The 14,828-nt window shown below is 33.6% G+C and overlaps 1 protein-coding gene and 1 long non-coding RNA gene across 3 annotated transcripts in view; both read left to right on the plus strand.

Annotated features, from left to right (window-relative positions):
* The first annotated feature begins 4,210 nt into the window (after positions 1-4,210).
* Positions 4,211-14,828, plus strand: part of LOC108528412 (uncharacterized) — a 22,780-nt gene continuing 12,162 nt past the window's right edge. For both annotated transcript variants that reach the window (XR_001885130.1, XR_001885131.1), the window contains exons 1-3: positions 4,211-4,289; positions 5,224-5,308; positions 6,291-6,343. This is a non-coding gene — a long non-coding RNA (uncharacterized LOC108528412). The remainder of the gene's footprint in view (positions 4,290-5,223; positions 5,309-6,290; positions 6,344-14,828) is intronic.
* Positions 6,560-7,655, plus strand: LOC108528411 (olfactory receptor 10C1-like). Its single transcript, XM_017870207.1, has one exon. The coding sequence runs from the start codon at positions 6,560-6,562 to the stop codon at positions 7,520-7,522; it is 963 nt and encodes a 320-aa protein (XP_017725696.1). The 3' UTR covers positions 7,523-7,655.

The following is a 14,828-nucleotide window of genomic DNA, read 5'->3' on the forward strand; positions in this document are numbered from 1 at the left end:
ATGGGTGCAGCACACCAACATGGCACAAGTATACATATGTAACAAACCTGCACGTTATGCACATGTACCCTAGAACTTAAAGTATAATAATAAAAAATAATAAAAAAAAAAAAGAAACAGAGGAGGGAATACTTCCATACTAATTATTTGAGGCTAGTATTACCCTGATATCGAAGTCAGACAAAGACACATGAAAAAAAAAAAGAAAACTACAGGCCAATATCTCAGATTAATATTGATGGAAAAATTCTCAACCAAATACTAGCAAACCAAATTCAACAATACATTGGAAAGATCATCCATCATGACCAAATGGGAATTATCCCTGGGATGAAAGAATGGTTCTACATACACAAATCGATCAGTACAATACACCATATCAACAGAATGAAGGAAAAATCTATATGATGCTTACTTTCAATTGATGCTGATAAAACATTTGATAAAATTCAACACCCCTTCATAGTAAAAACTCCCAAACAACTGGGTATAGAAGGAACACACCTCAACATAACAAAAGCCATATATGACAGACAGCTGGTATTATACTGAATGGGGAAAAACTGAAAGCCTTTCCTGTAAGATCAGAAGCATGAGAAGGATGCTCACTGTCACCAGTGTTATTCAACATAGTACTGGGAGTTCAAGCTACAGCAGTCAGATAAGAGAAAGATATAAAGGGCATTCAAACTGGAAGGGAAAAACTCAAATTATCCTTGTTTGCAGATAATATAATCTTATATTTGGAAAAAACTAAAGAATCCACAAGAAAACCACTAAAACTGATAAACAAATTCAATAAAGTCTTAGGATACATAATCAACATACAAAAATCAGTAACATTTCTATATGCCAACAGTGAACAATGTGAAAAAGAACTAAAAAAGTAATCCCACTTATCATAGTAATACACAAAATTATATACCTAGGAGTTAACTGAAGAAGTGAAAGATCTCTATTATGAAAACTATAAGACACTGATGAAGGAAATTGAACAAGACATCAAAAAATGGAAAAAAAATTCATGTTCATGAATTGGAAGAGTTAATATTGTTAAAATGTCCATACTACCCAAAGCAGTCTACAGATTTAATGCAATCTCTATCAAAATACCAAGGACATTCTTCACAGAAATAGAAAATACAATTCTAAAATGTATGTGGAACCACAAAAGGCCCAGAATAGCCAAAGCTGTCCTAAGGAAAAAGATCAAAACTGAAACTGACTTCAAATTATACTACAGAGCTATACTAACCAAAACAGCAGGGCACTGGTGTAAAACAGACACATAGACCAAGGGAACAGAATAGAGAACCTAGAAACAAATCCATACACCTACTGTGAACTCATTTTCAACAAAAGTTCCAAGGACATATACTGAGAAAAAGACAGTCTCTTCAATAAATGCTGCTGGGAAAACTAGATATATATAGGCAGAAGAATGAAACGAAACCCCTGTCTCTCACCATATAAAAAAAAAAACAAAATGGATTAAAGACTTAAATCTAAGACTGCAAATTATGAAACTACTATAAGAAAACTTTGGGGAAAATCTCTAGGACATAGGTATGGGCAAAAATTTCTTGAGCAATGCCCCGACAAGCACAGGAAACCAAAGCAAAAATGGACCAGTGGGATCACATAAAGCTAAAAGGCTTCTGCACAGCAAGGGATACAATCAACAAAGTGAAGAAACATCCCACAGAATGGGAGAAAATATTTGCAAACTCTCCATCTGACAAATGATTAATAATGAGAGTATATAAGGAGCTCAAACAACTCTACTGGAAAAAATCTAATAATCTAATAAAAAATGGGAAAAAGATCAAATGACAAACAGATAAATGGAAAGGTGCCCAATATCGTTGACAATTACAGAAATGCAAATCAAAACTACAATGAGATATCATCTCACTCGAATTAAAATAGCTTATATCCGAAAGACAGGCAATAACAAATGCTGGTGAGGATGTGGAGAAAGAGAACCTTTTGTACACTGTTGGTGGGAATGTAAATTAGTACAAGCACTATGGAAAATGGTTTGGAGGTTTCTGAAAAAAACTAAAAATTGAGCTACCATATGATCCAGCAATACCACTGCTGGGTATATACCCCAAAGAAAGGAAATTGGTATAGCAAAGCGATATCTGCACTCCCATGTTTGTTGCAGCACTGTTTGCAATAACTAAGATTTGGAAGCAAATGAAATGTCCATCAACAGATGAATGGATAAAGAAAATGTGGTACATGTACACAATGGAGTTCTATTCAGACCTAAAAAGAATGAAATCCAGTTATTTGCAACAACATAGATGGAACTGGAGATCATAATGTTAAGTGAAATAGGCCAGGCACAGAAAGACAAACATTGCATGTTCTCACTTATTTGTGGGATCTAAAAATCCAAACAATTGAACTCATGAACATAGAGAATAGAAGAATAGTTACCAGAGGCTCAGAAGTGTCAGGGGATGGTGGAGGAACTAGGAATGGTTAATGAGTACAAAAGAATAGAAAGAATGAATAAGACTTACTATTTTATAGCACAACAGGGTGGCTATGGTCAATAATAACTTAATTGTATATTTTTAAATAACTTGAAGAGTGTAATTGGATTGTTTGTAACTCAAAGGATAAATGCTTGAGGGAATAGATATCCCATTCTCCATGATGTGATTATTTCACATTGCATGACTGTATGAAAACCTCTCATGCACCCCATAAATATATACACCTACTATGTACCCACAAAGATTGAAAAACTAAATAAAATAAAATGAAACAAATAAAATTAGAAATCATGAGGTAATTCCCAGGAGAAGAACTTGAAACTGATGTTGGGAAGTAGCAGAGACTGACTGCACAGCTTGTAAAAATGGTTGTATCCTTCGCATTCCAGGAAAGGAATGACAAAGAATCTTCATCTCCTTTGCCAAATGGGGAGGATTCTGAAGGAATGTCCCACTTCAGCACCAGTGCTGGGATTGATTAACTATGTCTGCTGTGAACATAGGATAGAGTGTTAGCGTGTGTGCCAGGTATTTCTTCCTTCTCAGTGGCATGTTCCAAGAGACCATGAAGCTACAGAGCTTTACAAGTTTTCACATTAGCTTTGGCAGCAAAATAAATTTAACAGAATATCAAAATTTCTAAAGGACTTAAAACTAGCTCTAGTGAATTAATAGTATTTTATGCTTTTGAACAGCAGAAGCTGTACCTGTGTACTTGTCCACAAATGCTTACCCAGTAGATATTACCATGCTCCAGTTAGGCCCATTTTCTTCAAAAGGCTGCAATAAAACAAAGGTTATAAAAAAATTAAAATAAACAAAAAAAATTAAGTCCAAACTAGCAATGCCACAAAATAAATACATACTGGTTAGTTAGTAATGTATTTGATCTTTTTTAAAATAACAAATATAATACTTTTCATTTAATTTAAAATTATCCTATTATCATAAATATTTTAATATATTATCATGTTGAATAAATGTTAATGGACTCTATTGTTAATTGGCTCTACAATCAACAGAGACAACCTACAGAATGGGAGAAAATATTTGCAAACTACCCACTGGACAAGGGGTCAATAAAACATACAACACCTGATTGTACTTATCGATAAAGGCACCAGAGTATTTTAGAAGAAAAAAGGCAATGATAGCACTTCTTTTAGCCAGGCATCTCTTAATTACACAACTTTGTACAATGCACCAACTGCACAAACGTATCTAGTAGCTATGAAAACTTATCTTTATTTTCTTCTCTCATCCTTCTGCTTTCAATCTTTTCTTCATCAACAAAAATTTCCATTATTAATTCAACTTGCTACTGGCCTTTAGTGTTCCTTCAGTGCTTGAGTAAATTATTTAATTTTATGCAAATTAATGGATGTGTTTTATCATGTCCCAGCAAGTACATGTGCTCTTTGGTGCTGACTGAAAGGGAGAACTAACTTTATGTGTCGAGAATAGAGAGTATGCACAATTGCAGTAGTTTTTCTCAACTTAATGGAATCATCTGCTTGAGAGGTTATTCCTGAATCTGTAAGGGTTAGCCTCTGGGGCACATAATGAAAATCCTAAAATACCAGTACCTTTCTAAAAAAATAGAAGTTTATATCTCTCACCCAAAAAAGTTCAGTTTGTCTGGATTTCAGCCTCCTTCTATCTTTCTGTTCCAACATCCCTTAGCTTTGGCACTTGTCCTTCTTGTGCAGGCTGTCGAGTAGCGCTTCAGACATCACATTGAGTTCCAGGACAGCTGAATGGATGAAGAGTGAAAATAAGGTATGCCACTTCCCTTTAAGGAGCTCTCCCAACCTACTTCAATTTACAGTTTATCAGTCAGAATGATTTGTAGGATGCACCAAGCTGCGACAGAAGCTGAGAAATAGATTATTTCTGAATGCATTTGCCACACTAGGTAAATTCATTATTCTGTTACTAAATAGGTGGAGAACGCTAGAGAAGATAGCTGTCTTGCTTATCCCCATAAACCTAATAAAAATCCCTTGGCTTTATATGTAATCCAGAGAATGATAACTGTAAGAACTACATTTTAATCATTTTCAAGCAATCAGATTCTAGTTCAAAGGTACTAAAAAGAGCAAGCCAGATAATATAAGATTAGGGCAATAAAAAATTCCAAAGAGGATGTTGTGCCTATTTTATAAGGGGGTTATACTAAGGGTAGTTTCCTACCCAAATGACACTTTCCTCTTCCCTATTCCTTTTCCTTTATGTCATTTAAACGATATGTATTCACTACCATACTCACTTTTCTTTAAAACTGGGTACCTTACCGAATTCATTATCTTTCCTAATATATACTTTTGCTTCTCTATTTTGTTATGTTTACTTTTGATAGGAAAAAGTGGATGCTTTGTGAAACTCATTTGTGATTAGAAGATTATAACTTATTAGTTTGAATCTTTTATAATAATCAGTATAAATATTAACTTCATCAACGTAATGTGACATGATAGTTGCTTGTGTAGTTTTTTAACTATTTTTGATGATTATTATGCTTAATTCATACAAAAGTTAAAATCTGAATATTTTAACAATTTAGAGTGATCAAAGAATTGGTTGCAATAGCACATTTCACTTTAATTCATATTGTACTGTGTGCACAGCCTGTGATAGCAGTTAATACAGGTTATTCATTTTACTTAACTGTTGATTAATCTGCATTTTATATTTACTACTTTTGCTTCCCAAGTGAGACAGACCTGTCCATGAAAATCAGGAAGTGGTTGAGAGATTCAGTCAAACTGCTTCCTGATATTCTCCAGTGAGAAGACAATGTAAGTCTCTAGGGAGGAGTGTGGCAGGATAGGGATTCAAAACACAGAGAGAACTGAAGTATGACGCATTCATATCCCATTGCTTTTTAGGAAGAATTATGTAATCCTTACGTAACTAGCACAGCCTCTCTTTCTCTTTCTGTGAGTGAGTGTGTGTGTGTGTGTGTGTGTGTGTGTGTGCGCGCGTGTAGCTGAGGGCATTGCTAGAAGAGATGTGGTGCACTCTCACGAGGCACACAGTCTTCCTGAGATCAGACACTGTCTCTGACTGCAACAAAGGCTTCTCAGAGCACAGTCTTAGGAGTGAAGATGGGGCAGATTTACATCCTCTGAATTTGGGAAGTTATAAGGAGCTGGTGCAGAGAAAATCAGGAAGTGGTTCATCGGAAGCAAAAATCATCTATTTTTTTCTCTCAAATGTTATGATTAAAGGTATGCAACATAGCTGATGCCTTAAGAAAAGAGGGCTGTGCAAGACAGTGAATTAAGGTATAAAAATGTACAGCCAATACCTAAAGAATTTGTCAGTTCAGGTCATTATTTAAATTAGTTATTTTTTCTTTCTCTGAAGTACAACTCAGCTTCTTAGTACTCCTGTCACAAAATTGCCATAAGTTGTTTTAAATTAATTATTTCATAGGACATTGACATAGCTCTTATTTTTGGGGAATGGACATACGATTATCTTGTACATGGTAATTCTGTCAAAAGATAAAACAGTTTTTAAGGGGTTAAGATATCACCCAGTTAAACATTAAGTCCTTGATGAAGTGACTATGGGGAAATAGTAGAAAACAATGGGTAGTCCTATCCATAATTTTTAATAACTAATTTACATAAATTATATGCACTTCTAAAGTGTTTAAAAGTATTATATCATAATTAAGGTTAACATTTATTGTATTTTGTATGCCAGAAAGTGCGTTAAGTGTTTTGGATACAATATTTAATAGTGTATCACATGTTTTCTTTCTGCTGATAGGAAACAGAGAAACACTTCACCATGAAAACAGATGAACTAAGGGACTGAACCAGGTAAGGTGATTATATTTGGACAAATCAACTGAGATAGTGAACACAGAATAGGATTTGGTTTGAAAAGGTATGGGGATGAGTGTAATTTTTGAATTTTATAATGCAGGTAAGAAATTCATTTCTCTGATTTACTAAAATTCCTAAAAATAATAATGACTTATTTCCCTCATCCAAAGGAATCTTTGTAGTGACTTTGGTGTTTCTCTTTCCCAGGTCATGAGTCTTAACTGTTCCATGTGGCAGGACAACAGCATGTCTGTCAAACACTTTGCGTTTGCCAAATTCTCTGAGGTCACTGAACAGTGTTTCCTTCTATTTACCCTCATCCTACTCATGTTCTTAGCATCACTGACAGGCAATGCTCTCATAGCCCTTGCTATCTGGACCAACCCAGTCCTCCACACCCCCATGTACTTTTTCCTGGCCAACTTGTCTTTCCTGGAGATCGGCTACACTTGCTCAGTCATACCCAAGATGCTGCAGAGCCTGGTGAGCGAGGCCCGAGGAATCTCTCGGAAGGGTTGTGCCACACAGATGTTTTTCTTTACATTGTTTGCTATCAGTGAATGCTGCCTTTTGGCAGCCATGGCGTTTGACCGCTACATGGCCATATGCTCCCCACTGCACTATGCAACACGAATGAATCGTGGAGTGTGTGCCCACTTGGCAATAGTTTCTTGGGGAGTAGGATGCATGGTGGGCCTGGGCCAGACAAACTATATTTTCTCCTTGGATTTCTGTGGCCCCTGTGAAATAGACCACTTCTTCTGTGACCTCCCACCTATCCTGGCACTCGCCTGTGGGGACACATCTTATAATGAAGCTGCAGTCTTTGTCGTGGCAATCGTTTGCATTTCCAGCCCATTTTTACTGATCATTGCTTCCTATGGCAGAATTCTAGCTGCAGTGCTGGTCATGCCCTCACCTGAAGGCCGCCGTAAAGCTCTTTCCACCTGTTCTTCCCACCTGCTTGTAGTAACACTCTTCTACGGCTCAGGATCTGTCACCTACTTGAGGCCCAAGGCTAGCCATTCACCAGGAACAGATAAACTCCTAGCTCTCTTCTACACAGTGGTGACATCCATGCTCAACCCCATCATCTACAGCTTACGGAACAAGGAAGTTAAGGCAGCTCTCCAGAGAACCGTGGGCAAGAAAAAAATTTTGACCCATAGTTAGGTACCAGAGGGCTTTGAAAATTTGCTTCTTGGAAAAGATGTACAAACATCCTAAAAGTTAACAAACAAACAAAAAGCTGTGTACTCTTCCACATGTCTTGTAAGGAGCTTCTTTAGTTACAGTGATGGTAATTTTTGAGTCATCTCTGTACTTAGAGTATAAAATTATCAGTTTACACCTGAGAAGCCAGGCAAATTCTTACTCTACACTCTTAGGCATTTTCTAGCCCCTGAGGGGCCTATCTGACTTTGGCTTTGGTCACAAGGGAGTGTGTTCTTAAAGGTGCCTGTCCCCTATGATTCTTAATTACCTAATAATTCTAGAAAGTTTATTATTTCCTTCCATAAAAATGTCTTAAAATTCAACTTTAATTATTGGTACATAGAGTCAAATAATTATTTTTGTGATTTGCATGTAACTATAAAATATGTAAACCTTAAAAAAAAGCACCCTCTTAAGTTTCAGAAGCATTTGTTACAGAATATTAAAAGAAAATATGGTCGATTTTATTGAGAGTTCTCACGGTAAAATGTTTTAAAAGAGAAATAGTATTAAAATGCAAAGATGGAGAAAGAAAATGGAACTAAAATTAATATAAACTTTTAAAATGTAGTTTAAAAATGTATATATGTGCAGATGGATCCTGATGCAATATATTTGGAGATCATCCAAAAACTTGCTCTTCAGAGGACGGAACATGGTTATAGCACAATTCAGTAGCTCTAGGCACCTACAGAAGCATTGCCTTGGATTTAAACGTCTAGTTCTCAGAGAGGGGCTCTGTTAACATTTGATCTATGAGGAATTAATAACTACTCATGTAATAGTTGTAATAGAAGAAACAGTGGAGAATTGTGATACTTCCATGATCTTGCTTAAGGTTATCTGCCAAATAGAGATGTAATCTTCTCTCAGAATGTGGTATTTCTACCATTGGGGAATAATGGTGATGCTCACTAATGACCAAGGTGTATGTTTTGCTGGATATCCCAATTTTATGAAAACCTGACTTATTAATGTAAATGTAAAACTGTGGTTTTTATTTATACTGCGTGTATAGTAAATGACAATGTAAATAATCTGAACAGGCAAGAATAACTGACTAGTTAACGCAGACTACAATTAAAAACAGAAATTATATTTAGTTATTAGATAATTTATAAGTATGTTTATAAGTTTAGAAAGAAATGTAAATGTGATTTATTAAGTAATGGAGCATGTTTTAGTAGTTGTATAGTATGACCTCTTGTTTTGCAAGAACTTTATATATAAATTTGAGTGGATCCAAATGATATGTCAACAGTAGTTTCTTTAGGCAGTTACATTACTGATGAATTTTTTTCTTCTCTCTGTTTCTGAAATATCTTCAATAAATATGTATGTCATGTGAATAAAGATATAAAATATTAAATTGTTGACTTCTTTTAAAAGCCTTTTCTTTTTTTTTTTGTTTATTTTTTTATTTATATATTCCTTCTCTTTTCTTACAAATTGTTGAGGTTTTCTTAAAACAAATGTAATATATGCTTTTCAGGACAATTTATAAAATATACAAAAACCTAAAAATTAAAATCTAATTGAGTTATATTCTTGCAACCCAGCAATAATCAATGTAAATATTTGAGTTAATTTATTGTAGCCTGGATATTTTAGTAGAAAGTGCTGTAGTCACTTGCCCCTCTCATTCCTCTTCGTGAGTGCCATAGACTGCAGCTGCTTTTAATTGGCCATCTTGGCCCCTCCCCATCTTAATATATTTTTAAAAATATGTTCTGAAAATTTTTGTGTTTATTTGTAGAATTTGGCCATTTACATTTTTTATAACTGCTATATTGGGATTTGTAGATACCATTCTTCTATGCATTTTCTATTTGTCCAATCTATGTTTATGTTTCTTTCTACTGCATTTCTTTACATTTAATCAAATATCATTTTATTATTACACTTTCCTCACCATTTAGGTCATTTGCAATACATTATTTTACCATTATTTTACTTGCTATGTTAGAAATTACAAGACACGTCTTTGATCTATGTAGGTTAATTTAAGTTAGTGTTTTTGGCAATTTGTTTTCTCTATAAACCAATTTTGAATAATTTCTATTCTGTTATTAAGTGAAAAAAGCAAAGTATAAAAAGTATCTATCAACAGTGGACTACCATTCAAGTAAGAAAAACATTGATGAAATATGCATAGCTGCTTATTTGGGCAAAGAAAATAAACACAGGAAGGAAAAACTAGAAACTAAGAAGTGGTTTCATACAAGAGATGGGTGGGAAAGGTGTAAAACACAAATGGAATGTGAAGAGGTTAGTAGGGATGATGAAGCGGTGACACTTCTCTGAGTATATGTTTCTGTATAACTCTGACTTTAGAACCACAGTCATGTTTCAAATGTTCTCCAAATAAATAACTAACTAAAACCAATCAGGATATGACTGAAGACCAAAGATGATATAAGCTAATAAAATTTTAAAAGTATGTAAAATAAATAGCATAACCATATTTAAAAAGGGACATAAAAGAGCTAACCTAGATAACTTTGGAAAAAAAATATTTTAGTAAATACATATGGCTAAAGACAAAAGAACTCTACACAAATACTGTACTGTAGTTAGTATCTATTTCTCAAGGTTAGCTATTCTGAAAGTACTTTGTGTGTTTACTAAGTCTCAAAATAAATGATATATTGCAGAAGATGAGAGCAAATTTTCTCATTTTGGGGGAAAAGATTACAAATAAAGAATGAGAGAATGGTTGAATGAACCTTGTGATGTTGAATTATAATTGACAGTATTGGTAAGATCTCATGGTTTTATATATATTATATGTACATATATATGTAAACATACATCATTATATCACATCTATCTATTCATCTGTTGTGTGAGAGAGAAAAAAATGCACATAAATGTGTGTGTATATATGGGTTAGTGTATACATATTTTATATATACATAATTTCCCACCTCTCTGTGTTGAGGGAACCTGGAAGCAATGACAGCCCAGTAACAAAGAATACACCTAATGCCCAGATAATGGTTTCTAAATATCATTCTCCAATTAAAGAAACCAGGGCTCATTGGAGAAGTGTTAGATTCCAGGAATGAAGCAAAAAATATATAAAATAAGCCTGAAAAATCTGTGGTGCCAGAAAGTAAGGAAGTATTTCAGAAAGGATGGGGCATATTCAAAGGACACAGGAAACAACATGAAAAAATTCCCAATAATTGGAATTTGTGTTTTGCGTTTGACACAATTTGCAGCCAAACAAATAATGATAGTTTATAATTTAAAGAAAAAATTAAGTCACATGTTAAACAGATGTATCTCTATTTTCCAAAAAACTATATGAAAATTAAATTTTACCATAATGTAATACATCATAATATATGAATTAGCCATAGATAGAACTAAGAAAATTCATTACCCTCATCCAGGTTATTATATTTGAAAATGTATTCATTTCCATTTAATAGTAATAAATATTCAGTATACAGAATCTGAAAGTAATGTAAAATGGGACAAAAATCAGTAGTTACATTCCATAGGTATAAGTAATTTATATTTTTCCTCTCAGAGTAATAAATAGATTATCTCTTTTCCCTCTTTCCCTCTCTTCCTCCTTCTCTCTCAGACTTCAGAAAATGAGACAATATATAATCCATTTTACATTTTATATTCTTTTTACTGAATACAAATGTTTGGTGTGTGCTACTTTTCTTTTAACTTTTATTGAACTTATTAAAATTGTGGTCCTTAACGATAACCATAATGCCAAACGTCACCTTATTTTGATTCATTATGCATTACTACTACTACATGGTCACATTATAGTTTCAGGATCCAAAGCCAGGAAATCCTAGAGCCCAATCTTGGAACATGTGCTTACTCTTTTTGGAACAAGAAACAACTCAGCTATCTCAGCTTCAGTTTCTCCATCTGTAAAATGGAGACAATCATTTTCTCAGAGGTTTGAAATAGAATTAGATGAGATGACAAGAGTAAACCATTTAGTATAATTACTGACCTAACTCAAGGAAGATGAGGATGTTAAGGATGACAGCTATTGATCTGCTAAGGTTTTTTTGTCATCTATTTCATGGATTTATTTTTTCTCAAAAGAACCTTTATCATTGTATTTTACCTTTTTAAAAATTTTGTCTCAAACATTTAAACCTTTAAATTTGTCATTTTCTGTTTTCTTTAAAATTACATTTCCAAATGAAATAGTGTTTAGTAAAATACTTTTCTAAAATTGTATTTTAAAGGATTGATTTAGGGAGAAATGACAATGGGAATTACACGCTATTTGTGCATTTTGCCTACTTTTATCTCATGAAACAGTTTTAAAATAAATGAACCATATGAAGATGAATTAAATAGATTTTTTGTTATTCAATAAGAAGAATCAATATTATACAAAGACAATATTACTTAAAATACTCTAGCTTTAAAACTGTTATGATTTTATGGTATGGACATTCACTTTTACTCCCATTTTCTGTGCTGTTATGCAAACTCACACTATCTTTTTCCTAAAATATGCAGAATATGCTGGCATTTTTATTCCAGATGAAGTAGAGAATTATGTCAATTATGCAAAATTATACTGATATGTTGAATTGTCATTTAAGAACAAACTATTTACTCAAGCTTTTCAATACTTAGAGCCTCAAAGTTATTCTCATAGACAATATACACATTTCTTACACATATTCCAAGGTATTTATCTTTTAATGTTATTGTAAATGACATTTCTCATTTTCAACATGAAGTTTAAGGACCTCAGGGATGGAAATATTAGTTAATCACAGATTACATTTGTGTTGCATATTGGCATAATAGTCATTGCAAGGATGTTTTATGTTGTGGTACCATGTTTTGTATGAATACTTCTCCTTTATTCTTCATCCAGCTTTCATCCTCCTTTCCTCTGTAGTTTCCCAGCACAAATTTAAAGATGCATGGCCTTGGATATGAATTCATACTTGAGAACATATGTAGATGTACCTTTATATATGTACACACACATACACAGGCACAAACAAACAACATGTGGTCTTGATCTCATTTTGTGTGCTATTTTTGTATTTATAACTGTATTTAAAATTAAATTATACATGGCATATTCATTTATTGAGTCTGACTACATCATAGTATGTCAGTTAATGCATTCACCAACTTCAATTTATCCATTATTGTGCAAATGAACACCTGCAACACTGCAAAAATGTCTGTGCTGAACATTGTTATTCAAAGTTATCTTTATGAATCTATCCTTCAGTTTTTTGAGGACATATGCAACAGGGACTATGCATACTAAATCTTCACCGATTTTCAGAATAATTGAATCATTTTACTCTCCAGCCAGAGTTCCCATTTTCCCACATAATTACCAACTTTTGCCATATTATTTTCTGAAATATGCCTATATAAAGAGTATTTTTCTAAATTATAGTTAAAATTAGCATCTTTTTATTTACGTGTTAGTGGATTGATAGCCTTTCACCAATGTTTCTGTCAAATTTCCTATATTTCAAATATTAATTTTCAGGACATCCCTGTCTAAAAGACATTAATTCTATGTAGGTTTTAAATCTTTTCCTTGTCTTCTCCTAGCCTGTTTTTACTCATCTCTTAATTTGTCGGTAGGATTAATCACAGAAAAAAAAAAAAAACATTGGTTTTATGTTTTATGTAGTTAATTGTATTGATTTTTAAAATTTTTATTTTGTATTTTTCATATCTTGATCAACAAAACCTTTATGTCATTACAAGTACACAAAATAATTTGCTACATTCCTCCTGTGGGCTTTACATTTGTGCCCTTCAGATTCAGTTCTTAACTTATACAGACTAAGAGGTGGGTAATACAACTTTTTTTCTATATAATTGGCTAATATTCCTAAACATGTGTCCCAAAAGCAATGATTGGTTTCTGATTTGTGTTGACCTCTTTGCATACCAATTCTCTAAGTCTGTTTTGGATTTTCAAGTTTATTTCACAAGTCATTAGACTTTTCCAACTGTAGTGTCACTACTATGTTTTTATTATTATATGGCTTCACAACAATATCTAGTAGACAATGTATTAATATCTGGTAGACAAGTCCATTCTTTTTTCCTTTCACATTGATTTAGCTACACATGAATATTATTTTTCCACATAAATGTTCATAACAGCTTGCTGAGTTGTTCAATCATCCTATGAAAATTTTTATTGAAATTGCATTGTAATTATTTTGTAGAGAATTCACATCTTGAAAACAGCTAGATTAACTCTTAACGAAAAAGTATGTGAGCATATGGTTATAGCAGATGTCTAATCAACTTTTGAATTTTAAAATGTTCTTTTGAGTATCTGCTTTATATGTTGCCCCAGTTTCCAGATACTTTAAATTATTTTTTTCTTATTTATTTATTTATTTATTTTTATTATACTTTAAGTTCTAGGGCACATGTGCACAGCGTGCAGGTTTTTTATATATGTATACATGTGCCATGTTGGTGTGCTATACCCATTAACTCGTCATTTACATTAGGTATATCTCCTAATGCTATCCCTCACTCCTACCCCCTCCCCACAATAGGACCTGGTGTGTGATGCTGCCCTTCCTGTGTCCAAGTGATCTCATTGTTCAATTCCCACCTATGAGTGAGGACATGCGGTATTTGGTTTTCTGTTCTTGCGATAGTTTGCTGAGAATGACGGTTTCCAGCTGCATCCATGTCCCTACAAAGGACAAGAACTCATCTTTTTTATGGCTGCATAGTATTCTATGGTGTATATGTGCCACATTTTCTTAATCCAGTCTGTCACTGATAGACATCTGGGTTGATTCCAAGTCTTTGCTATTGTGAATAGGGCCACAATAAACATACGTGTGCATGTGTCCTTATAGCAGCATGACTTATAATCCTTTGGGTATATACCCAGTAATGGGATGGCTGGGTCAAATGGTATTTCTAGTTTTAGATCCTTGAGGAATCGCCACACTGTTTTCCACAATGGTTGAACTAAGTTTACAGTCCCACCAACAGTATAAAAGTGTTCCTATTTCTCCACATCCTCTCCAGCACCTGTTGTTTCCTGACTTTTGAATGATTGTCATTCTAACTGGTGTGAGATGGTATCTCATTGTGGTTTTGATTTGCATTTCTCTGATGGCCAGTGATGATGAGCATTTTTTCATGTGTCTGTTGGCTGTATGAATGTCTTCCTTTGAGAAGTGTCTGTTCATATCCTTTGCCCACTTTTTGATGGGGTTGTTTGTTTTTTTCTTGTAAATTTGTTTGAGTTCTT

Source organism: Rhinopithecus bieti, unplaced genomic scaffold (genome assembly GCF_001698545.2).
Source record: "Rhinopithecus bieti isolate Rb0 unplaced genomic scaffold, ASM169854v2 scaffold_5150, whole genome shotgun sequence".
Classification (NCBI taxonomy): Eukaryota; Metazoa; Chordata; class Mammalia; order Primates; family Cercopithecidae; genus Rhinopithecus; species Rhinopithecus bieti.